Source organism: Dermacentor silvarum, chromosome 5 (assembly GCF_013339745.2).
Source record: "Dermacentor silvarum isolate Dsil-2018 chromosome 5, BIME_Dsil_1.4, whole genome shotgun sequence".
NCBI classification, from domain to species: Eukaryota; Metazoa; Arthropoda; class Arachnida; order Ixodida; family Ixodidae; genus Dermacentor; species Dermacentor silvarum.
Window position 1 is genome coordinate 49,597,498 of NC_051158.1, and position 26,831 is coordinate 49,624,328.

The 26,831-nt window shown below is 45.5% G+C and overlaps 1 protein-coding gene across 1 annotated transcript in view; it reads left to right on the top strand.

The window, feature by feature from the left end:
- LOC119452396 (GTP-binding protein REM 2) overlaps positions 1 to 26,831 on the top strand; it is a 185,431-nt gene that overhangs the window by 142,965 nt on the left and 15,635 nt on the right. The window contains exon 2 of the mRNA XM_037714580.2: positions 24,125 to 24,233. Coding sequence (XP_037570508.2) covers positions 24,125 to 24,233 — 109 coding nt within the window. The remainder of the gene's footprint in view (positions 1 to 24,124; positions 24,234 to 26,831) is intronic.

Genomic DNA, 26,831 nt, shown 5'->3' on the forward strand with positions numbered 1-26,831 from the left:
TGTAAAGGTGAATTTGCAACTGATTTGAGACATTCGAAAATAACATGTCACGGAGCTCAAATTGTGGTTGAAGTAGTGATGCTAGCCCCTAAAGCTGCCGGCATGAAGTTCCTTGTCATTGATGGTACGAGGCCACATAAAATGAATCAATAAATGCCAACTACAGTTCCATACAGTTCGCATTTGTAAGCATTCAAAAATAATGCAGTGGTACTCTATTTTGTAGAAAGTCACAAAATAATTCTCAATAATGGCTTAGGTGGCTATAATTGTCAATGAAATTACTATTTGTTTCACCAAATTCTTCGTCGGGAAAGCCCCATCAAAAAAGCAAATGAAACGAAGGATACATGTGATCCTTCTCTCTCCAGTGATAAACGAGGTACATATGTCTCGCACCTAAACATAATTTTCTACATTATGTATACCAAGCTCTGTTACGTTATTAGGTGTCTCATAAAATATACTTCCCGAGCACAGATTTATGAAACTTTGGGTAACAGCGCAAACAGACGACCACAAGAAGGGAGACACGTACACACAAGCGCTTGTGTGTACGTGTCTCCATTCTTGTGGTCGTCTGTTTGCGCTGTTACCTAAAGTTTCAAGATGTACCAACTCGCCCAAAAAGAAGTTTTGATGAAGTACATTTATGAAGCACTCTTGTTTCCCTATTACGTTCTGTGAGATGTACGATGATTATTTTGTGTGCGTCAGCGTTTTCTAAGCCTAGCATTAAAATTGGGCATGAAAGAAAAATGAGACGATGGTAACAACCAACGTCAAACGCAACCAAAACCAATTTCTCAGTATTGCCACGCATTCTCCCGTTGAGTGAAACGAAGGAATCTACTATTGCATCAACCGAAGGTCCTGTCACGATGACATCACGCGATATATCAGCCTGAACAAGCGCAAATTTCACGGGGGCAAACTTTACTGCACGTCGTGGCGATGCACTCTACGTTCAAGCAACACCTGACGCGTTAGCCCAGCAGCAGGTGCTCCGTTTCGCCCGCTCGGCTCCATCGAGGCGTGCTCGTGACGTTGCGTCGCAGCCAATGGGAATTTAGGCGCCGTTTCGTTGCTGCAGACGCGCGCTTTTTCGCTCAGTGGGTCATTTGATGCTTTTGGATCAATATTTAAATGGCTCTTCAGCTAATGATGAACGATAGCGCAGATTAATTTTGCTGTAGCTTTCTTTTTTTAACAGCGGCGCTGTTTATGCCGAGCGTAATCTGTCTGTCGTAGACAGAAAAAAAACTCTCGCTCTCAAGCAGCGGGAAAATAAAAATTGCTCGTCGGGCTGCGAACTGAAACCACCGACCTCCGGGTTGCGAAACCACCACGCTAACCGATTCAGCCACTATCGGTTCGTCGTATGCTCCCTCGACTTGCTCGTGCGTGGCACGCGTTCGTGCCACTGCTCTCACGTTCGTCGTCGTCATCTGCTTCTACAGCTGGCTGCGTTGCCGCTAATCATTCCAGCGGCGAATTTTAACAGCGGAGCTGTTTTAGCCGAGCGTAATATGTCTGTCGTAGCCAGCAAGAACTCCGCGGAGCGATGAAGTCCCCTCGCGTTGCCTAGTGACCGTCGGCGCAGGGGCACCCTCGCTTCGCCCGACACAAACAGGCTCCGCCGAGTGCCCGCCAGCTGCGCGCTTCTGCGCATGTGCCGAGACTTCATCCCGGCGCGTTTGCGCTCACCCCCCCCCCCCCCCCTCGTACACTTTGCACATAGCTTTCGTCCAAATTCCCCTACGACTTGGCCACTTGCTGCGCACTACTGCGCATGCGCCGCGAGTCCGACGTGACGTCACAGCCAACTGGGCATGCACTCCTTTGTTCTGTATGAAAGCCGGTGCGCGGCGGCGGCGCGCCAGCCGTAGACATGGGGAGACCAAGGAAGGTTTGCACTGCCGAGGAAGAAGCCGCTTACCCAGAATCGCCGCGCGCTGCTAATCGAGACTGCCAGCGTCGACGCCGATTGGCCCCAGCACGGTTAGTCGAAGAAGCCACAGCAAAACGACGACTTGGCATTACTTCGTATAACTTAGCATGCATATTTAGCATCACTTCGTATAGCCAAGGCCAGCTAGGAACCGATGAGCTCCACTGTGTCTTTAGCCTTAAGCCACTAGTGCAAGCTACCCCGAATTTTTTCATAACTTCTTTTTCATAGTGGTTCCGCTAACGTAGTATTCCATGAAAGCTCATACGTTTATTGGCAAGCATTTTATTTGTACCTTGTGCTCTTCGGTGAGCCCTAATAACGTTAGAAACCACAGCACTTTCGCGAAACCACAAGCTCCGATAAAATCATGTTGTTCCAAGCTCTGTGAAGATTGATTGTGTGTACATATGTGTGTCTGTAGAAAAACGCTGTGTTTATGTGTTTGTGTCCTCTCTTTGTATGCCATAATTAACACCCTGCAGATGCAATACCTTGCCAGCTAGGTAAACAGCCAGCCTTAGATATCTATATATAGCTTCTTAGTATTGTGAGTATCTCTCTTCTGAGTTCTCTATTCTAGAGTTCGTAGCTAGAACCTCGAATCTGTATATCTTCAATAATATGCTAGTCTGTTTAATAAATAATCGTTTGCAAATTGCTAATGTTTGTGCCCTTTCCGAAATAATTCATATCGGGATTACCATTATGTATAAACAAACCGGTATGCGGACCCTTCCTCAATGTATCCGTACTCAAACAACGTCGCTTGTTAGCAATGCGTTGCCCTCGATGTTTGGCGCAAAGGTCAACATCGTTTTTCCTTAGCCACAAAAACAACATATTGCCTTGGCAAAACACTGACACAAAAGAAAAAAAGCAATTGTTTGTCAACAAACGCATGCACGTCAAGATCTGTGTAAGACGCTCGGCGCCTTTTCCCCGGGCAAACGAGCTGCCTCTTCATCCATTGGGTCTCCTGCGGGCACGATCGAAGGTATCCCTAAAGGGCGGAGGACCGCGCCAATCGAGCGAAGAACAACATCGAAATAAGGGAGAAAAGAAGAACTAAACGTGAATGAAAAGAAGGACACCCATAAAATTGGGGAATGGGGGAGAACAGCGTGATTACGAAGGGAAGCGAGGCGGCCACCGGCAACGCTCCCATCTTTCGCTAAAGGGAAGGACAGGGAACAAGATGGGCAGCAGTGGAGGCGACGGATGGAAGGGAAGACGGGAAATGTCTTGGCAGAAAAGAAGGAAAAGAAACTGGGTAAAAACGAAGCGAAATAATGCACGTGTGGAGAGAGAAAGAGATTGCAAGAGAGAGTGTAACCAGCAGGGCAGCAGGGACTGGCTTGTTAGAGAGAAGCTAGGGCTAGAGAGGGGGATTTTTTATGCTTTTTTTTTCCTAAAGAAATGGCTGAGCACAGGTTGAGCGGTCGGTAGGGTGAATAGAGGGAAAGAAGGGAGGTGCCTCGGCGGGAAAGAAAGGATAAAAACGGGGTAGAGACGAAGAGAAAAGTGCGCGTGTAAGCGCAGAGATAGATTGAGTGAGAGAGAGATTCCAAAAGATGGAGTGACCAGCATGATAGCAGGGAGTGGTTTGCTAGAAAAAAAGAGAGGCTGGGGAAAGAGAAGGTCCGCTGAACGGTGGTCGTCGAAGAGCCTCAGAAGTAGGAAGGGGGGGGGGTGAGAGATAGCGAGAGAGCACGTTGGTGGAGAGAAGGAAAGGCTGGTACCGCTCGTGGGAACGAAGGAAGGAGCCACGCGACATCCCTCCATGGCAATGGGGGGAAGGCACAACCGAGTCACAGGTGGTCGATGTGGCGCCTGCGCTCTTAGCGTCGCCCACGCAATGTCGTCGAACGACGAAGAAATTGGAGGATGAGAGGGAGACGTGAGATCGCGGGTGAGCGGAGATGAGAGGGAGGGAGGCTACGTTGTTGCGGAGGGCTACCTGCGGGCTCCCGGCGTCCTCCTTGGCCGGTTCTTCGGCAGCTGCGAGTCTCTTTCGCAAAACAAAACGAAGAAAGACAGACACGCTGTCGCTTCGCTGAAAAGAAAGAAGCGGGCCGCGCGGTTCAGGCGCGGGTTGACGCTGGGAGCCGAAGGTGAAGATAAAGGCTCCGCCTGCATAATGGTATCGACCCTCGGGTACTCGGGGTCTACGGTGGTTGCGGGTGGAGACAGTACGGAAACGCACAAAAGGGCGCAGCAGAAGCTTGTGGCTCGAGGACTGTGCGCTGTGGGTGGAACGGGCAGGGCAGGTGTGTGCAGGGTGTACTGCCGGCCGTAATAAGCTGCACTCGAAAAGGTTGCAGACGCAGGACTGACTAACGCGAAGCGAGAAGTTCGTATGCAAACGATAGAAGACTGAAGAGGGTAGGAGGAAACTGAAGAAGCTAGAAATATGTAAACTAGAACGAAGAGGCGGAGAAGCGAACGGAGACCGGGAACACTAAAGAACTTCGGCATTATGCTGGGACTACTGGCCTGACTAAATACTTGTGCATGCTGCGTGCTTTCCATTTTCGTTTTCTTAAGGAAAGAGTGTACAGGAACGTAAGTTCATGTTCGCTGCATTATGCATATGGTTTTTGACCGAGGTCTGAGAGCGTCCTCCCTCAGGCATGCTGAGCGTGGGTGCAAGGCGTAGGTAGACCCTATCACAGAAATTCTAAAGACAAGCTGTACATTACGGTCAACGCCTGACTGGCCTTTGCGTTTTCTTTTGTACGTTGTACCACAGCTCCGCAGATAGAATTTCAGCAAGTGCTCTCACGAGTTCACAACAGTACGTTAGGTATCATAGCTACAAAAAGGGAGCTCTCGTTGGAAAGAAGCTTCAATGCTTTATCAGAAGATGGCGAAACTTTCTGGCAGGCAGGAAGTAGTATTTATGAATCAGATATCGTGGAAAGAAACTTACTTCGAGAAGGCTGGAGATAAGCACAGTGAACTAACCCGAGAAAACTGTTATCAGCTTGAGCGCGTAAACGTAAAGCGTACAACATTAGATGATCTCAAGGTCCTTGCAATTTATTTGTCACCTGCCTGAGAACGTGTACGCTTTAGATACGAAATGTTGCAATCTGTGCAAATTTGAGGTCAATCATAATTTTAATATATTTATTAACACTACAATTAGTGGCTGTTCTTGCATTAGTTATCAAGTGAGTAGTTATGTTTGGAGACTTCCCTTCGACTGGCGTGATAGCAATAAGGCTGCAGCTGTATGTGCTGTACTAGTATACACGAACATTTGCCTTGCCATTTAACGAACTTTCGGAGGAGATAAAACGTTACGTGGAAGCCAGTGGCAACTGTGTTTACTGTGGCACATTTTTTTGCCTTCCAGGCATTCTTGTGCGTGGTTTCATTTACCCTCGTCCATAGTGTTCACTAATTTTGCCAGGCTTTCGTTTTCTCGCCGTTTTATTTATTTCTTTATTTATTTTATGTTAACAGCGGAGGTTGGCCCATATAGCGTAGACCAGAAACTGCGCCTGGCGATGACGTCACCGCGCGTTGCCTAGGAACCATTTGGCACAGCTGCGCCTCGCTTCGCCGGCGCTCCGCACACCGCCGCGCCGAGCTGCTACGACCGCGCACCTGCTCCGTCTAACGATGACGTCACTTCACGTCGCCTAGCAACCACATGTGCTTCGATTCGCCTAGACATGCCAACGCTTCGCCAGGCCGTGTCTTGAAGCGCGTCGTGCGACCAAGCTAGAATCTGCGCGTATTCGGCGAGCCGATCCGGAATACCGTGCCGAAGCTGCAGCCGAGAAGAAGCGTCGTCGAGTCGAAGATGCCGAGCTTTGAGAACGAGAACGTGAGAGTCTGCGTTCAAAGTATCCAGCGTCGTTGGGATAGCGACCCTGGCTGTAGCTTGGTCGATCACGAGCTGTGCTGTTTGCTCCAGCCTTGCACCACTAGTGCAAGCTGCGCTCATTTGTTGTTGTTTTTTTGTTTTTTTTTTAGGAGGGGACTTTGGCTCAGACGTTTCTGTCTAAACACATGAGAACGCACAAATCGTTGTGCTCGGCATCGACCAGCCTGAGTATCTCGAAATTTATCACATTTAAAATAAAAATATTCAATGTACAAAGCTATAAGGAGTCGGCTACTGATATAGTCCGTGAATTATTTTACGACCATTGATGAATCTCGCAAGATTTAAGATCGATTGAAGCACCAAGTTTGCAATTGTAATCCGGCAATAAGAACATATAACAATTATGTAAGCAGCAGCCGGTGAAACATCTAAATCACACAAGAATTATGCACTGTAAACCACTTTGAAGTATACCCCTTATTTTTGAGTAGAACTTTCACAAAACCATCGCAAACCTTGTAAAAATGTCATATAAGTTGTAAACTCATGTATCAAACTTGACCGCTTAAAATTCTCTAAGAGATGCATTGTACTGAACTTCAATGATACTTTTCTTGGCGCAGAGTTATGAACTTCGATATATTGTTATTTTTTAAAATAACGAGATTTTGTATTTTTATAAGCTGATAAGTAATAAGTCATTACCCTGTTTCATATAGTTCGTAGAATTCAGCTCTTTGCCTTAAATGTGGTAGCTTTGATAAGATGGGTTCAGTGGTTGTTGAGGGAGAGCATTTATGTGTTTAACGTGCACTTGAATGCAGAAATAAAAGTTGACCGTGACCTAAAGTATAATCGTAAGCCTCTCTGCAAAATATCGGGGCACAATATATGCTAAAATGAATATTTTCTTTAGATTTTACGAGTCGCTCGTGGCACGTCATTCTTGCGTAAGTGTTTATTATAAACGTTTGATTTTGCTTCAATCTACTTTCCTAATTTTGCAAAACGCAATTTCGCTGTGATCATTCTTTTGGAGCTCGCAACGTTTGTAATCTGAGTCCCATATTTCGATGACCTTGTTCACTTAACAGTATGAGTAACAATAACGCTGCTGACGTTTCCACATCCAATTACAGTTTTTTTAATGTGGTATGAATTACTGCTCCGAGATACATGTATTTCGTTCCACTCTTTTGTACACTTGTTTGATTCTTGTGCCACAAAGTAGAAGGTACGTATCTGTTTTAGGAGGCAGTAATATTCAAATCAATTCAATTCTTTTTTTTTCTTCACGTTATACGTAGAAAAATGCCGGAGCAGTCTTCCTCGGAAAGGAAGCCCAGAATGTGCCTAAGCGATGATTTATTACCCTTGCAAAGGATAAAAGATTTATTAGCAGACGATTTCAATTATCAGCAGCTCATAGATTAAAAATAACGCTAACAGCATTTTGTTTTAAAATAAGTGTACGAAAACTAACTCAAAGCCAGTGCCAAGAAAGCTGATCAAAACACGAAATGAGAAAAATCGAGCACTAAGACTGATAAGAAAGAATGCGAGAAAGAAAGATTTCGGGACGGCACTCTCATAGTGACGAAAGACCGAAGAGGCTAATCCATTAACTTCTTGGAAATTGATTTTTTTACAGTGCCCCGCGGGTTATTGAGACGCTATCAGGATCCCTTCATTGGGAGGTAATTCATCACCCGACACATGAGGCGCCACTATCTATGCGTTTAAAGAGGCTTGATTTCCAAGAGCTGCACACTCGAAAACTTCGTCTTGAAAAGGAGGGGCAGGCCTGTAGCGCCGGCAGCTTCTATAGGCAGTTTCTCCATGAAGGCGTATTAATCACGCAGCTAAGCTCTAATCGCGTAAGGAGACGCCTTCAATTACACCTACCGATGCCTTATGCAGAAATCGACCGATAAACTTTGAAATAAAGCGTATTTGAGTACTGGTAGTTACATTCGTTGAAGGGTTACTTCAGTTATTTCAGTTAATTCCTCCTAAAGAAGTCGGAATTGTTAGAAGAGTTCCATGGCATTTCGTGCAAATAAGGAAAAACTTTTTTTTCTATTTGATGCCACCAGCTACCTCACCATTCCTCAAGATAGCTTTTTCTTTAACGTGGTATTACTCGTTTTCGTGCTAAAAAATTCTGCCTTAATGGCTGATTTTGTCTTTTCTTTGCAGTAGGATGTGCTTTGTTACAATTTTTTACGAGATAACCAATTTGGCCGGAGGTTTTCTAAAGTTCGCAGTCATCGGCAACACGGATGTATGCATCTACTTTTTCTTCAGGAACTGCATTTATAATTCTTTCTAGATTTTGCAGACATTGCATTTACTGTTGCTCGAGGCTCAAAACGAAAACAAAAAAAAAACACAAAAAAAAACAAGAAAGCTTCAACAAAGAGTCCTCAGGGCATTCAACTTCTGAGGTGACCTTTTGTGCGCAACAGGACGCACTGGCGTATTTGTTCGTCCTGCTACGTATTGCCGAACACTACGCTTCCAAGTGAAAAAACCGTTCCGAGCTTCCTTCCCTTGAACAAGTAAGGGTATTTTTTTTCTCCTCCGCTCTGTAGTGGCGATCTCTAGGGCATCGCCCACACGAGAATACCTGGTTGCGACGCTGGAAATAGGAGCAAGACGAGAGGACTCTAAGAAAAGAAGGAGAGCAGAAAGGACTCTCGAATGGAGCTCAACGCAAACTTTCACGTTGAACAGGCCACAGTTAACGACGTACACTTCGGTAGCGTCGCGCTCAACAAGATGCCGAAGGCAAAAGACCTAAAGAGAAGTCTAAGATAAAAAAAAAGAAAAAGGCGAGGAGAGTAACGCCACATCGAGTCAGCAACAGGCTTCGAATCTTCTCCGTGCTTAAGCGAAAGAAAGAAAGAAAGAAGAAAGAAAGAAAGGAAGAAAGGAAGAGAGATGAAACCAAAGGCGGAAGTCTAAACTCACACTGAAAGAAAAGAAGTAACCTTCCTGAAAAAAAAAAATGAAGCAGTCGTTTCGTCCGAGGCAATCGAGAGTGAATCCCAGAGGAAATAGAGGCGAAAAAAAAATGCTTAGTAGTAAGAACGAATGATAAAAAAATGAAAGAGAAGCTCTTCAACGGGAAAGAAAAATACTAGAGAAATACGAAGATGAGGGAGAGAAGTAGAGGGAGAACTTGAAAACGAGCAGATATACTAAGCAACGCGGAGATAGGAGCTCTAAATCTAAGGCAGCAGTTATGTCAAGAAAAACAGACCCTCAGGGCTATAGGGGAAGGTCGGCTTCTCCCAAGGCCAGGAAAAGGTCGAAGGTGACCCGAGATCCTTACGCCATTGAATGCGCGCGGAGCTTCTTTCAATGATACTTTTTTTTCTTTCTTCCATTACCTAGACTCCTATTCTTCATATCTCAACGCCCGCGCCAGCGGCGCCATCCCTAACGTCTACTCCCCCTCCCCCCTTTGCTGTAGCACAGCCACCTGAGATCTCTCTCTTCGAAACTTGTAAGACCATCGCTATAGTTCTTTTTTTTTCGGTTGCCCGTCCCTTTTCGGCACAAACGCAGACAAGCGTACCTTCTCTGCGGCGTTCATATTTCAGTGCTTACGCGTGCGTCCACCTTTTCTATGTCCACCTCCACATATCCCAACCTCAGTTCCGCCAAACTCTCTGGAGGCTTTGCCACGCAGCACCATAGCTTGGTAGCGGAGCTAGGCTTCATTAGTTCGGTGTTTTTCTCGGTATCATTTTTCTACCCCTCGTTTTCTTGTTGACGCAGGCGTTCGGGTTCGTTTTCCTGGGGGCTGCCGACGAAGAGCAACAGCAATCCCGAAATGGCAAACGTGGGCATGCTTGAAATCAAGGGATAAACTGTAGTCGCCTTGTATGCGTGGTTTCTCTCCATAACGAATGCAAGCAAGCATAGACGAAAAAGGCGTCGCCGGAGAGAACGTGTTTGGCGCTCCGAGATCTGGATAAGTATACGAGTGGATCAATTCACAAACCTTTTGTTTTCCAAGTACTTTGAACCGTTGACCAACCGCCTTCTCAGAAAAAAAAATGTCCAAGATCAGAATAGGCTGAGATATAGCATTACGAACAGCCTTAGCGAAATAACTATTCCTGTGAACACATGCGCATTGGTAATATTCGCTAAACTTCTCTTGCGTATAAAAATTTACTCAGTGGCTTGCGTTCAGTGACCCACCCCTTTTGATCGTGGTCAGTGTGATAACCAGGCGAATCCCGAAAGGCACATGCGAGACAGCTTAATGAGATAGGCCCCCGATCCGTACACGCGCACAAAAAGATTTATGTCTGAACTGTCCGTAAGAGCAGGTGTGAAACAATCGTGATGCCGGGCATATTAATCGTGAAGGCCGCTGTCCAACTATCAAAGAGCAATTACCCGCGAAAAGCTTATGTGAATTTCGCGCCAAGCGCCGTATTTACAAGTTTTCTCGCTCATAAGTGTTCTTGAGCATTAGTTGGCTCTTTCACTAATATTATGTCCAGTGTCAGGATTGCATGAAATTGCCTGTTACGAACAGTTCTAGAGTGGTTTTTCTTTCTTTTTTTTTCACAGCGTTTGTGGCATTGGCTGTGCAATGTGTATGAAGAGAGAACTTCAGCGATGGGCTTAGCTTAATGCGATGTGTACTTGAATGAGGTGACGTCAGAGGTATGACGACCGAACACCGTATGTCTCACAATTACAGAGAACTCTCGTTAAGACAACCTCGGATTAGCCGAATTCTCTCATATAACGAACAACATGGGAACGTAAGCTTGGTTTTCCACAGGCTCAATGGAATAAAAATCCGCTTAAGATGAACCGCCTCAGATGTACTCTTCGGTTAGGACGAACATTCGGAGTGATCGCCACCGCTACTGATCCTGGAGGCTAGGGTGCATCGATGTGCCGCGCCCGGGGCACGCGCCCCGAGGCACCCTGCAGGAGGCCTGCGGCGCACATTGCCTGTGGACAGAGGCGAAAGCAAGAGGAGGGAAAAAAGAGCGGAGAAACTCTCCTGGCCAAGCCGCTTCTCAGCGGGAGCATGTGACCTCGCGTCATCATACGGGTCCTACAGGCTATGTATGACCTGTGAGGCGGCAGATCTGTGGTTTAACTCCCTAGTGAACTTTTTCGCGCAGCACAAAGGCTAAAAGAGATTTTTAACGTCATTAGGTGAGATGACATCGTTTGTGGCTGCTCACCGATTTGCACAGAAGCGACAAACATGCATCACGGACTGGAGAAAACCAAGCAAGAGTACCACTTGATGACAGTTTTTTTTTATTGGGTTCAGCTAAATAAATGCCTTTTATGTCATTTTCGTCCCGTTGTAAGTCTACTGCGTTTACGGTTTTGGAGTAAGGTGCACCTGTTCATGTTGCCAATTTTTTTTTTTTTTGGGGGGGGGGGTGGCATTTCTGTTAGGACGAACTTCTGATATGACGAACAAATTTTGTATGGTCTCTTCGAGTTCGTCTTAGAAGAAGGGTACTGTATTTCTTGCTCCATGTTTTTTTTTCTTGCATTATTTTTTTTTCGTTGAACCGCTAGGCTAACGTTAGCGGGGACACATGGTATATATATACTTCCTGTATATGTATATAACATTTATACATTATTCCTGGTACACGAGACAGCGACGGGGCAAACGTGAAGAAAGAGACGACCTTGCAACTGCCATTAATTTCCCTACACCCACTATACAACAACTGTGGCACGACGATATTGCCGTACCAAAAGAACATGACGTGTCCAGCGCACGCAACAGCTGGCCGGACGGCGCTGACTCTGCGCTGGGACTGCGCCCACGGACATAATTTCTAGCGTGCTATCAATGCCATAAAGACGACAGATGCCCCCTTGGATTGCGCTACAACGAATCGTCTAATAACTAATTGGTCGGGAGCGTCCCGAACGCATCGGCGCGGGGACCAATTACACGTCGAGAAAACACAGTATGTTACTGTGTGGAAGCAGCTGCCGTCCCAAAGATACGTATGCAAGGACGGTGTGCTCGGGCGCGTTACGTTTATCCAGCGCGCCAAAAATATACAAGTATCAAATCGAGGCACCCCGTATCGACCCGTCTTCGCCTCGAAGGATTTCCTTCCACAGACACCCACGCTCGCGACCCGACGGAGTGCTTAATTAAGCGTCACGCTATTTCAGGTAATGTCTCATTGTCGGTTTTACTTTTATACGTGTACACACAGAAAAGGCTGCGCTGTATCTAAAGCTGCTGCTACGCTTCTGCGTCTCTTAGTTCAAGACAAACCACTCCAGTCGCTTGGGATACACATAAGAGCGTATATAAAAAGCACGTTCCAAAGCATTGCAGACATAAATGGAAGTTGAGGTATTGGATCGAAGAAAGGGGAGAGGGTTGGGGGGATAGGAGGGAGGGGGATATACGAGTTGGTGAATCAGGTTCAAGTGGCGAAGGGTAACCAACGGAACAGATGGCACAGCCTACAGACACCCACCTCTACAGAGACACCCACGTTGATTTGCTTCTGCGCTGTTAGTCTAGTTGAGCCCACTAGTTCCGGATGCGCCTACCAGGTTCACGTTTTGCCTTTTCACTTCCTTGTTCCTCTTTTTCTCTTCCGCTTCCTGTGGGAAGTGAGGAGCGCGCGACGTTCGCGCCGGCAGCGATTTCTCGTTCCGGTGCGTGGGCGCGAACTTGAAGCCGGCGTGCCGGATAGACGTTTCGCGAGCACCCTCCGTGGCATTCATCACGGCAGTATTATGCGCATTGAGAGGATTAGGCTGCTAAATTTTTCTTTCGCTTTTTTTTTTCCTTTTACGTTTATGGGTGCGTCATCAGCCCTGCTCCGGGAGACCTACGATTTGGTAGTTTTCGCTTTCCAAACTTTGGCATATGGATTAGGGAAAGTTATGCGCTTTCGTATTCATTCCGGTCGCTTTCTTCCCTTGTTCTTTTTTTTTCTTTCCTTTTGCCCACTACTTAAAGTTCTTTCACTGTGGGCATTCCATGGTTTCTATGGTTACCACGACAGCTGTAGAGTACACATATTTTGATTGCCTAACAATTTTTTTTCTGAATAAAGGAAAGGACATTTACCGTATGCTGGAGGAGCTTGCCTGGCCATACGGATAGCACAACGCTCCAAATGACAAGGGCAATGCACGCAACGATTTAGCTTACTGATATGTTGAATATCGAGACATCGTATCTTTGAGATAAGCGCCGGCCATTTAATACTGTCTATTCTGTTCCGAACACACTACTTACTCTTCTGCTCCCTTTCCGCTTTGAAGTCCAACGAATTACAGCACCTCATGGTTACTCATTATCTACGCTTACGGCTGTTTTCTACTATTCGATTTGTCGTCACTACTTTCCCACTTTCAGCATGCTCATAACCTTTCAAGCTTCCGTCGTTCCCTGAAGAGAGAGAGAGAAGAAGGAAATGAAGGAAAGAGTGAACAAGATATGCCCGCACACACGCAATACCTTGCACCGTCCATTCAAGGGCAATCGCGGATCCGTACTGGGGTCGCATTCATTCCTCGTTCGTCTGCTATGTAAAATGACAAAGCGCTGCTGCGTTCCTTAAGATTCACCCACATATATGGCCGCTTGCGACTGAATGAACCGCAAACGCTTCAGCGTGTATTACCTTGCTGGTTGTGAAGTGTCGTTTCTTCCTTACGTTCATATTTTCGTCCCCTCTCTCCCTTACCTTTGTGCCGGGTAATCAAGAGAGCTCAGCCTGGTTAACGTCCCAACCTTTCACTTATCGCTTTCCTTTGTTATTGATCCCTCGCTATACCTGCCTTATATCCTTACTAGTACGCTTTCTTTTACCAAATTGCTTTCCTATTTTTAATGGCGTGTCAATAAATGATACAGTCGCAGGTTTTCGTACTAAATATAGGCACAATATAACCATGGTTAATCCCGGATTCTAGTGCATTGAACGACATGGTTGCCACTGAAAGATGCGAAGAAAGTGCACTGAAAGATCGCGCCCTCGCAAACGGTTTCACGCGCTGTCTAAGAACGGAGCAATTCCGCATCCAATGTGTGCAATCGTCTGTGTGTGCCGATCTTTACAATAGTGTCGCATTGCAGCTCTTCAATTGCCGCATGAAGATCTGCGAGATTTCGTTCTCTCAACACCTCGTCGCCTCCCTGATTCACTTGAGCTGATGCCGCATTCTTCATATTACTCGTTCATCGTTACTGTCATCATTATCTTCCTCCTTTTATAGTCAAACCAGGAAGTAAAGAAAAATAGCCTGCAGGGTCTGTCGCCGTATCGTCTTTCGAAGACGACATCACACGTGGGCATCCTTAGACGGTTCCTTTGTGAGCGCAGAGTGGCCGTTATTGTTGCCAGCGCTCTCGTGAAAAAGTAGACGGGGCAACTCTCCGATAAAGCCCTCCCCCCCACTTCCTTCCTCGCCAATTTCTTTCGCAACCACGAACAACAGAATCGCGCGCTCAGAGCCATCTATCAAGCCTACGCCGTGTCACGCGACTACCTTTGCTTTGAGCTCATAGTCATTGATTATGATGAAATGTCATAATAGAAGGCACCGGTCTCCTCATGTTTCAACTCTGCAAAAATAAAAAGAAAAGAAAGAAGCTTACGTGATCACTTTGATTATTTCTTCAGGTTGGCTCGTTCTATTCGTGTTAGGTACTTCGAAGGTCTTGTGCACTAAACGTGGTAAGCACGATAAAAAAAAAGGCCACTGAAGAGACGGCGAGCACATAAACATCTAAAATAAGTTGTAAAAGTACTGAAAGTTGGGCGAGTTGGTAACTATTCATCTTGAAACTGCAGAAAATGCGCCTGTCTGTCACCTTCGCCTTATTGTCCTCGTTTCTTGTGTGCGCGCTGCAGTTTCAAAATCTAAAATAAGCACAATTTAACGTTGAAATCTAAAAAAAGACGAAGAAAGAAAACAAAATGTGGTAGGCGTAAAGCAATACATAAGTCAAGCATAGTCTAAGATATGCATAATGAGGAACCAGAAAATTCGGCAACATGTGAAATGTCCAATCACAGTGCTCATTACCTGAAAATATGTAAGTCACTGCACAACAAACACACAAAAAGAATAAACCTCCCATATGGCACAGAAAAAAAAAACATTTAACCACGAGCTCTACACGTAATACCTTAGAGAAAAAAACTAAACATGAAATATTTGTGTAAGTTCTCAAAAGTTAGCACAAAGTCACTGCTCTTACATTCGCGAAGTAGTTCTTATGATAAAACTGCTAAAAAAAACAGATCTCAGGCTATCCTTATGTTCAACATACCACCTTCTGTTACGGTAAGTGGCACTTACGTACAAGAACCTTTGTGAATTCGGGCTCAGATTTTGCACATCAACAGATCATCGCTATTTCGAAAGGCGGTGTGAGATAACTATCGATGAGCAGGTCATCAAACGCAGCCAAGTCTACGTTTGTTTATGTATGCATGAACGCAGGAACGAAGCAGCCTGATTACGGATGAAGGTCACTTCACCACCTCTTTCGAACGCCTACGCCTTGTCTTTCGCCTGACCATCGTACGTCGGGTCATTATCATGACACCTCTACACACCAGCAGCGTCCGCGGTATGCTTCAGCATATCTGGTTGTTAGGGATCGACTCAGAATTGCCAAAGCTTTAATTCGTTTGACCTTAAATGGCTTCCTTTCACTGCAGGGCCATGCCCTATGCCTTTTTTACATAAAAGGAACCTACGCGAACAAAGGTACAGCTGCCTGGAATTTCGAAACGTTACCAGCTTTACTTTTATGGATTTGGCGTGAAAGATAATTACTTTCGATAGAAAGAAAATTGCCCGCATATCTGCTTGGTTCGCTGCAAATGACGTCGAAAGACGATAGTCTTCTGCCGCCCCTGACACGTAACACCCTCTCCTCTCTTCCTTCCACCACTCACGCTCTTCCCCTCCCCTCTCATTCCTCCCATGATGGATATAATGGAGGTTATGCTGATTTCAATTCCAATTTCCCGCGTTCGTCCTGCTCTCGCGCCATCTGTTGGTACCTTTTATTACTGTTGGCTTAAAGCCGGCTACAGATCCACGGCTTCAGTCAGCTTGTTTTTAACGCGTAGCGTCTCTTCGACACCATTTCTAACTCGTTGACTTTTCATTTACTAAAGTAAAAGCCGGTCCAATGTGTATTCTTAATTTAATGAACGCTGCGGATCACGGTTATGTACATATATTTTTCCTCAAATAGGCCTCAGATTCCCTTTGCGCTGTATAATTTTGACGTGTATGACCCCGTACCAGCAGTGCTATAGTAGCTTGATTGGTTTTGGCCGGGCGGTTGAATCGAGTGACAGGACAGACAAAGTTTTTCGCGTTTACGTAGCCCAATAAAGACTGCCGTCTTTAATATATATTGCGAGCACATTACGTGACTTTCATCTTCTTCATATTCACCCCGTCACACGTAAATCTTTTTTCATCTGTACAAATCACCATGACCGCAACTCGCGTCTTCTTCGTCACCATAGCTCGAGCTAGCCCACTATAGAGCAGTGCTTCAGAATACAGATATTCGAATGTGACGTACACGTCGGAATTTATGTGACGCGAAAGCGGGTAATTAGTTGTTGTTTGAACTAGCAGCGATGAGCATAATTATAAAAATAAAGCGAAGAAAGATATTAGGCTTCACTTCAACAAAAGACCAAACATTCTTTTATTATTTTCGGCAGTGATACCTACGCCCCAGTACGTCAGTTTGACGTCATAGATGTATTTCAAAGTATTTTGAGAGCCTTGGCTGTCCTGGCGTAGCAGATGTTTGTCGAAACTTGATAAGCTGATACTCTGGACGTCTGGTACAGTGCAATGGCGTTTATCCATAGGAAAACAATTACCTAGAACAGAGTGGGCACTGAAAACCTCACAAGCCGCGCTAGCCCAGTGTCTATGGCATTGCGCTGTTGAGATAGAGGTCACGGGTACGGCCCCGGCCGCGGCGGCCGCATATCGATGAAAAAAAAAAAAAACAAAAAAGAAAAACCTGCTAGTGTACAAATTTTGGGTACACGCTAAAGAATCCCAGGTGGTTAAAATTATACCGGATTCCCCCAACGGCGTGCCTCATATGCAGATCATGGTTTCGGCATGTACAATCCCATAATTAATTTACGTTAATTTTAAAAAAAACTATAGTTTTTTTCCAAAACAAGCGCGGGAAGTTCACGGTAGTCTCGGATCCCGTCTGTCCTAGCCGCGTGGGTCTTGCCTTAGTAAGCCTGCTTTCATTATTTTGGTGGTGTTTCGCTATTGCGGAGGCGTAATTAATTCCAGCTTAGTTAGTTAGCCCAGTTTAATTTAGCATTTTAATTTTTGTGGAAGTCCCTCGGGGCTATCACCAGCGTCCGAAAAGCAAACATTACCACGAAATTGTGAAAATCCTGCCCACTCATTGATTGTCTGGTCCCCGTTGAGCAACCCCACTCAATATATATATATATATATATATATATATATATATATATATATATATATATATATATATATATAGAGAGAGAGAGAGTCCCAAAACTACCTCTGTATTGGGTGAAACTGTGCCCACCAAAACAAGTTACTCTCCCGTAGAACGATAGTGAGGAGCACATGCGTCGAACCGCGAAATCTGATGTCACACACGCACACACACAGACACACACTCACACACGCCCACGCACACGCACACACACACACACATACGCACACGCACAGGCACACACACGCAGACACACACGCACAGGCACCCACGCACGCACGCACACACACACACACATTGAGATAGGCAAGAAAAAAAAAACATTGTTAACGATAGAAATCCGAACATGAACCAACCATCAGTTGCTCCTAGCAAGTAAGAATGGCGGCTTGTTAAGGAGCACACCCTGATGCTTCCGTTTCTTTGTATAGATCAGCGTGATCGCTTCCAGCACTTGGAGTAGCATGTCAGACGAACAGCCAAGCTAACATCGCTAGCATATCATTAAAGCTTCTCTCTCTCTCCTGCATTTAGGTGCCAAGCTTTTAGTGGCTTTTTACTGATAACCGTGGGATCCAGATGCACCCGTATTAGGTATTTCTATCTTTACCATTTTATCAATTTGTTCTTTATGTAGGTGTCAATGCCTTGCGTGCGTCCCATTTCATTTGAGCGCCGAATAATTCACATACGACGGGTAACCGGCAATTCATTGGTGCGCTCTTGGACTCATTTCCTTCATTTTTCTTGCTTACTGTAAGGACGGCTAACGATTCATTTCATGGAAGCTTCGAGAGCACCGAAATTATGGGGCACGAAGAAGTTCTCGATTCGTTACAGCACTCATTATGAGGACGTTAAAGTATATTTTGTGGTATTGAACGAACTTGGCTCACTCCCTGGCGGCCTCCCACCGGCTGCCAACACGAAGTCGTTGCTTTTTGGCTCCCACGAATATAATAACGGCGTGTTCGAAGTTCTTCTGCGGCAGCGGGAAATGACTTCTCTGGAGAGCTATTCGAGTTCCCCGCTTTTTGAGCACTCGCCCCCCCCCCCCCCCCTTTCAAAAAGTAAGTAAAGGAAGAAAGTAAAGAAAAGAAGGTAAGATAAAATAAATGAAAGAAAGATATCAAACGAAGAAAAGCTGAGGAGAACGGGTCTCTTTTTCAAAGGACACGATGTCTACTGGGACGTCATTGGACTTGTTTTTAACGATGCGACGTGTAATAGTGGAATAAAATACCGTAGTGCTAGCTATCGTTACCCGTATTTTTCTAGAGCTATTTTGGTGCTCTGCATGTTTTTCTTTCTTTCTTTATTTTTTTTGGGGGGGGGGGGATTTTAGCGCACTTCCAATAGTGCTCGGTGTTATTTTTGAATGGATAAGGTGTCACATTTTATGGAAAATAATGGCATAGTTTTCATTTGAACTTCGAGCAAAAAAAAAAAAAATCGCGACGCCGGTTTTAGTAAAAGGAATCTTCTCTGCGAGCACCCTTTCGATATTATAAGAATTCGTGAACGAAACACACGGAGCTATCGTTGGAGGCCTGTGAGGATTATAATGTGTATGTATCGAACATTACGCACTTTACAGCGAATTCCCGCTCTGTGCGACGCGGGTGATAAGTCAAGATCACTCAAACACCACGTTGACCACATAAAACGCTGGGAGCACAAAATACAAACGCTTCATACTCGCAAGACATGAGCCATGGCCAACGCACCAGGATTTCTTTTCCTGAAATTGGCCGTTTTCTAGTATTCTTAAGTCGTAATCACGTATAATAGAAGCGCTCATCTTTTATCTCGTACTTCTACCTGTTAGAGCAAGAAAAACTGCGTTTACCGCACACACAGCGGCCAGCCGCGCGGCAATAGGTGACCCGTAAAAGAGCGAGGGATTCTGGGATGTGCAGTCTGCTGGCTGTTTCCGGTTGGAGGCAGCGCAGCTGCCGCCACCGCTTCGCCGTTGAAGCGTATTGATGCGCTTCCGTTGAAGCGTATTGACACACTCGCAGATTACCCGTTTGCAGGCGCCTAGCAAAACCATGGTCGGCTGCTCAGCCGTTGGCTGCTCAAATTCAAGCGTTAAATGTGAACGCATGTAACTACTGCTTTGCAGCATCTCTTGCTGAGTCAGCTGTGCGCAAGCATCAGAGGTATGGCTGCCACTTCCAAAACTGTAACATGGCAGAGACTATCAGAGAACAAAGAGAAAAGGAACGTACGCAGTGCCACTTATCAGGCGCCGATGAGCTGTGTAAGGGCTGACACGGAATGATTCCCCAAGATATTTATTTTTTTAAGATTGACTCAAGCAACCAGAAATATTTCAGTGCCCGCATCCACACATGGAGGTACATGTTATGAAACATGCTTTTACAGCGCAAATTTAAGGGGGACACAGCCAGATACATATTAAGTACTCGTAGCCAACTAGCCCACCTTAGTTCCTTGCACACAGATAGTGGCAATGCGCAGCCGCAATATGTGAGCAATACGGCCATTGTTGACAACAAAGCGGAAACTTCTAACTACGTACCACTTGAAATGAACCGCGAGTTTCAACCGAGAAATGCATCTGACAGCGCGCGAAGGTTTCAAACATTTCCAGCACTTCATTTTCTAATTACGCTAGCTGCGGCGTTACCGACGATCACAGAGCAGCATTTACCAGACCACTGCAGCCATCGCCTCAGCACCCAATTTTATAAGTAATGCTTCTATACGCTTGATAAGCTATCGGATAAAGATAACTTTTTCATCTGTCTGACTGACCCGCCGGCACAGTAGTCAGTGACGGTGCGTCCAAGCAGCGGCTAATGTCGTAGAGCTAAACCTGTCAGAAACAAAAAAGGCTGCCGAAACTAAAGCCAAAGTTCGTTTATGAATAAAAGCGTATCCTTACCTTTCTTGGCTTGTCATCGTCGCGCCCAGAGTGAACTGAAACCTAGAATTTAGCTGCATGAATGGTACGACATTGCTGGTCGACAAAGCGGACGGAAAGCTTCACTCGACTGACAGTTGAAACCGCGCAAAAAAACACGTGCGCCGGGCATGCCGCCGATGCCGCCGCGTCGTCAATCGAACCGGAAGCTGCCAGCAGACGGCGCGCACCACGATTCCTTGCGATTGCTCGTTTTACCGGTCACCTATTTTGCTAGTATTCTCGGGCTTCTTTCACGCTCGGAAAAACACTTTTATGTAGCACGTATCGAGCAACAGAAACTTGTATCGGGAGTTTTTCATGTTCTCTACAATTGTCCCATTGATACTTTTCATCTAATTATAGTATTTGAAAACCTAATTGATTAATTAGGACTAAATGTGCGACTGGGGCGGAATGCCACAACTAATCTGAGTATCGCCAAGCGACGGCAAACAACATTACCTTGGTTCTGTCCAGCTGCGTGACATTTTCTTATATTTAAAGTTTGGCTCAAGTTACCTGAAACACCCTGTAAATGGCTGCTATATAGGGCATCATAATGTCATCTCTGTAAAGGCTCACTCACACATGGCCGACACGACACCGATTTTGGTTTGCCGACTGTTGGCGACAGCGTTTTCCTTCCTGTACATTGCTGTCGCCAACAGTCGGCAGACCAAAATCGGCGTCCTGTGGACCTAATGTAAATGAGCTCTAAGGCTGATTCGCACTACGCCAACACGGCACCGATTTTGGTCTGCCGACTGTTGGCGACAGCGTTTTCTCCTTCCCTTAAACCGTTGGTCACAGCGTTTTCCGTCCTGTAAACTGCTCGCGTAATCTCTCGGCAGACCAACATCGCTGTCGTGTCGGCGTAGTGTGAATCAGCCTTTAAGGCCCTCGTGTCGGAGGCGAAGCAGACAAGGGTACGTTTCGGTAAATCGGCGCTTCCTTCTTATATCCTGCTCGTCACAGGTGTTTGTGCGGCGAACAATTCATTTCGTGGCTGTCAGTAGCCGCCGCATCGTAAGCGGTGACGCAAGCGGTACGGTAACATGCGCGCTTCCACGCTAGATTCCACCCCGAACACTTCACAGACGTCCGTGACAAGCGCAATCGATACTAAGCCACCGTCGACGACGCTTTGCTGTCGACGCAGTGAGCAGTTATCGCACGTTCGATTCCCGACGCAAAGTTCTGTTGATCCGCGCGCGAATAAGTTACAGCGGAAGAGTCCTGTCGAAGAAGCGGGGCCGACATGCCCGACGAAAGATTTCCACAGATCTCGCTTGGCGCTCTGACCTGCACGTGGTTGATTGTCCGTGTTGCCATTATGTACCTCCCGCTCGCCTCACGAGTTCCGTGACACACTGCCGCCCTCAGCTGCAGGCAACTGCTGACATGTACTCCTTTCAGTGAAATATACATAGAGCAAGTGTAATTTTAATAGGGCGATAGTGGTTTGTCAGATTTGTTCTTGTTCAATACGATCCGTATAGATGGTGCCCAAGTATACTCATCTATACTTTAGAGGTGCAATTTTATTTACTTGGTCGAAAAGATTTCATCACTTGCTTCGATGTAACCGTGCAAACGTACCCTGTCGAGCTTTCTTAACGGCTCTTTTCCCAGCGGTCCAGTCAGCTTATTTTGTGATACATAAAATCTTATTATGATCGGGATAGTCGGGAAGAAAAGGAATGACAAACGCTCGTGATATTCTCACCGAAATATTCACCACGGCAGCTGAGTGGCTATAGCGTTGAGCTCCTGAGCTCCAGGTCATGAATCCGATCACGGCCGCGGCGGCCGCATTTCGTGCAAAAAAAAAGTTCTCGTACATTCATATTTAAATGCGCTTTAAAGAACCCCAGGTGTTAACCCGCTGTCCTTCGCTGCAAGTCGGCAAAGCTGCCAAATTACCCCAGCCTTTGTATATATAAGTGTGAATACTACGTTGAAGTATGTATTAAGACACCGCATTCTCTTCCACCCCTGTCTTTTTTTAGCAGCTTCACTTACACGCAAAAACAACAACCGGATACAAAAAATGACAATCACTTAAGTATTCTTACATGATTTGAATGCGAAAGCATTATGACTTCTCTACCTAATTGGTCACGTCACGATACAGGATCTCACACATTATCACGTGCCCTTCACAACTCTACCTTAATCAACTTTAATCGACCTTAATCCACATTGCTATGATTTGTACCAACCTTAATTCCCCTTAATGCACTTTAATTCACCTTCATTCAGTTTACTTCACCTTAATTCTACTTACACCACCTTAAGTCACCTGACTCTAACTTGTTCTAACTTTCATTCACTCGAGTTCCCCTTAATTAACTTTAATTTATAATATTTACACTTAATTACTACTAATTAACTTTGTTATATCAATTCCTATCTTCTGTATTACTACTGACGGTATACCTGACGCAGATGACATCACGTTGGTTTTAGGTACAACTCGTCGCGGACAACACCGGCTGTCCTGCCTCATGGGATGCCTTTCGCATTAAAAATCAAAAGATACACACAGTAAAAAGAAAAGGAACATGCCATAGCTACTACGGCTCGCGGCGAGGCACTGGCTGGCTTCTTTCTTAATTTGTGGCCTCAGCGAAATGCTCGGCAACTGACTAACCCAGCTTGGGCTTCGTAGTCAGCGCATAGCAGGAATCGTACTCCTTATTCCTTGAATGATCTTCTCGGGACCCTGACCGTAATTCTAGGACGGTATACTTCCAGGAACGCTAAAACTCTTTACGTGTTGTTCGCTGGATTCCTAGGCGACTGTGAAGATAGCCCAGCCAACATTACGCGTCGGCGATTTTATGAACATGTGGCGGAAAAAAAGGCGTTTATTTATGAAAACAAAAGAACGCAGTCGGGTAACTGCCTGCTAGTTTCGTTCGCCTCCGCGACACCAAGCATAGGCTTGCTTCTTTCTAGGTATTGTTTCCTTTCGGGGCGGCCGCTTCTTTCTAAGAAACTTCTTTGTGCTGTTGTGGAGTCTCGAGAAAAGACGGACACTTGTTTTCAATTTTTTTTCGATTGTAGGGAAAAACGAACACAAGTTCAGCGTTCTCGTTTACAACGAAGACTTCATTCCGTCTCGTACATAGCAGGCGAGGCTGCAGAATCATTGCAAATAGTGCATTGCAAATAGTAGCATAAATGCACTACTTTACACATTTTGTACTTACACATTTTGACTGTTTCCCTGTGACCAGTTTTGCAGACAAACTTCTTTATATATTAGGACTGTAACGAATGGAGTTACGTGACGTCAAATGACGTATCGTTTGTTTGATCCAAATTTGCTATTCCCCGCCTCCATCATCTATATATATCTACCAGTATTGATCGATCTATATATGATAAATATATATCTATCTAGCTAGCTAGCTAGCTAGCTATCCCATCTATGTCCGTATTTGTTTCCTTTGTCTCTACACATCCTGAGATTTCTCATCCTCTTGTAGAATTCAGCGCTCACAATTAACGAGAGTTCAAAAGCAATGAACCACCTTAATTGCTTTTACTGACTTAAGTTTATCACCTCTGTTCGGCGCACGCTGAAATACAGTTGTTTGCTGTGTACATTTTGTCTCTTAAATTATTATTGAATAGCCCTTATTTTCTTGTGACTTCCGTTAAATTAAGTACGAGCTCCGAGTCGGCCTTTCTCTCCGCCTGTTCTTCGCCTGTGTGCTTTCGTCGGCTGCGGCCACCGTACTACACAAGAAAACAAACCCGTACAAACATGCTCAACTTTTCCTGCTACTGAGGCTTTCTTGGTTTCTTTATCCTTTCATTTTAGCCCCTCTCAGTGCCATTGTTTACACCGTCCTTTCATGATCGCAGGTCCGGAACTCTCCCAAAGTGAGGCCACGCTTCTCGCCCAACCGGAGTTCGACACCGAGCCGGTCGAGCCGGCATTCCTTCTCGGTTGACTGCGGTGACGTCATGCCTGGTAAGAGATTGGGCTTTTAAACAACGATTTATGAAAGAAAGAACGATAAGCAATGAAGCGATAACTAATACTCTGACCGATAATAATATAGTAGTAGTAAGAAGAAGGAATTTGAGTACACTTTATACATCAAATTCTTCATGGCAGTAAATAAGTACGTTTTGTAGTTGCAGGCGTAGAGGCTGGTCTCGTCAGGCCAGACCAAGCAACGCGTCAAAAACAGCTTCATTTGTTGTTTATTTTGGTAACCCGACAATTCACATTAAAGGAGCGTACAGTGGCACTAATACAAATGAAGGAACCAATTGAGATAAGTAATAAATACTATTATAGAAAATTGCGCCAGAACCCATCGCACGACGACTACCGATTGTAATAATGTAGCATTGGATCAATAACGCGACACAACTTATTGCCACGGTCGAAACGAGTTATGTATGAGGCACGTATTGGAGTGGGACTCCTCCTTCGCGCTTCCCTCAGAACACCTGGCGCCATCTATCCCCGCCACCACGAAGCTTGTGCGTGGCCTCCGAAATGCATGGCGCGCCGATGCGTATGAACGCTGCGGAATGCGTCATGCGGCCACCGGACTTCTCTCTCACGCTTCTTTCAGGACGCACGGCGACATCCGAGACGAAAAGCGGGGCGCGCTGGTGCCTGCGAACGTTGAGAAGTGTTCTCTCGCTTACCGCAGACTGAGTGGCACATAATCAGTGACTCAAGTTGGTGAGAGGTTCATTGAAGAACGGCACATGACAAGTGCGTTTGTGACGCAGCCTGCTAATGCGTCGGGTTGCTGCCTTTGATGAGCTCTTGTGACGTGCGTTCGATTCCGCTCAGCACTCTGAGAAATTTAAGGGTTATAGTTCGTAATTGTAGAGCGGCACATTCCCGGTCACACGTAACTAGTTACCCAAGTTGCCGTCAAGGACGTTCGTTAAAGAGCGGCACGGACCTATACTGGCAAATACCCAGTTATTCCAAGTTGGCATCAACGAGGCTCGTTGAAGACAAGCAACGATCGAGTGGCGCACAGTGCTCCACGTCTGCGTCAAAGTGTTTCTTCGAACAGCGATGCCTACCCGGGCCAGCATTTTACAGTGACCCGTGTCGGTGTGAAAGAAGTTCGTTGGAGAACCGCACGTATGTACACACTGCCACATACTGAGTGACCCAAGTTAGCCCGATGGTTGGTTCCGAACCCTGTTCCGTCCGCCCAGCAGCCCGATGAACCAGCCATTCGACTACGGAGTACCCAGTGCCACCGGTAGGCGGGAAAATGGTTAAATAGATAGATGGATAAATAGATAGATAGATAGCACCAGAAAGTGCGTGAAGTACCTTAAGAATCATAATGCACTAAAATATCATACATACATACATACATACATACATACATACATACATACATACATACATACATACATACATACATACATACATGCATACATACATACATACATACATACATACATACATACATACATACATACATACATACATACATACATACATACATACATACATACATACATACATACATACATACATGGATAGATATCAGCATTCGATCATGTACGGCGCAGCCTAACTGGGATAGCGTTCATGTTATCAGCGGTGAAAACAAAACCATAGCACCATCGATTCAAGATATACAATCTCCTCGGGGAAGCTCTCGTGCACGCTCACAGCCAAGCAAGCAACTAAAAGAAGCAGCCGCTAAAAACAAGTGAGTGGGTGGAAGGAACACAAGCGTTTGCTTTCGATTCAAGGATTCAAGGATAAAAAAGAAGCGAGACATTCATGTTGGTTCGAATGAGGATAAATTACCCTCCATTGCACAATAACAAAGAAGCAAACTGCAAAGCGCAAGCACGACAACAGGAGAAAAAAAAAAACGTAGAAGTACAGAAACTTACGACTCGTTCACAGCGGTTTGGTTTCAGTGTCCCAATAATGGAGCGTACATTTGTCTTACTTCATATACGAAGCAGCTGTAGCTTCGGAAAAAAATAATCGAATTTCGCCACCGACTTCGTGAACACGTTTTCTGCGCATTGAAGGGCGAAAGATAATGTATGTCTCAGCCTTACTTGGAGATTCAAGGGGGAATAAAGTAAGTTTCAGCAATACGCCTTAGTTCTTTCGCATATGATCGAGCCTCGTTACTTTCCAATGGGCCTTGCTTAAAAAAATGAAGCGAAACGTGATCGATACATCGTGATTAATAGCATCGGTGTTTGTATACACGTGACGCGCGAGTGCCGGTGTAAAAGAGTCTTGCTTTTAGCAGAGTAAAAGGTTTCTGGGAAATTTTGAAGGGGTGTTAGTAGCAAGAAGCGTAAGGGTGTGATGAGTGGGTGTAATTGTGTTTCATTTGTATTTGACCGAATTGTTTACACGCAGGCACCACGTCGGTGTACCCAATAATATGTGGAAGTGGAATGCATGTGTAATAATATTGATTACTTCATTACAATATTTGGATTTTATTCATCAAGGTGGCGACAGCGGACTTCTGAAAGAGAACGACGCAAAAAAAAGGTGTGCAAATGTGCAACAAAGTGACGGGAATGTTTGTTTGCTCAGCCTTAC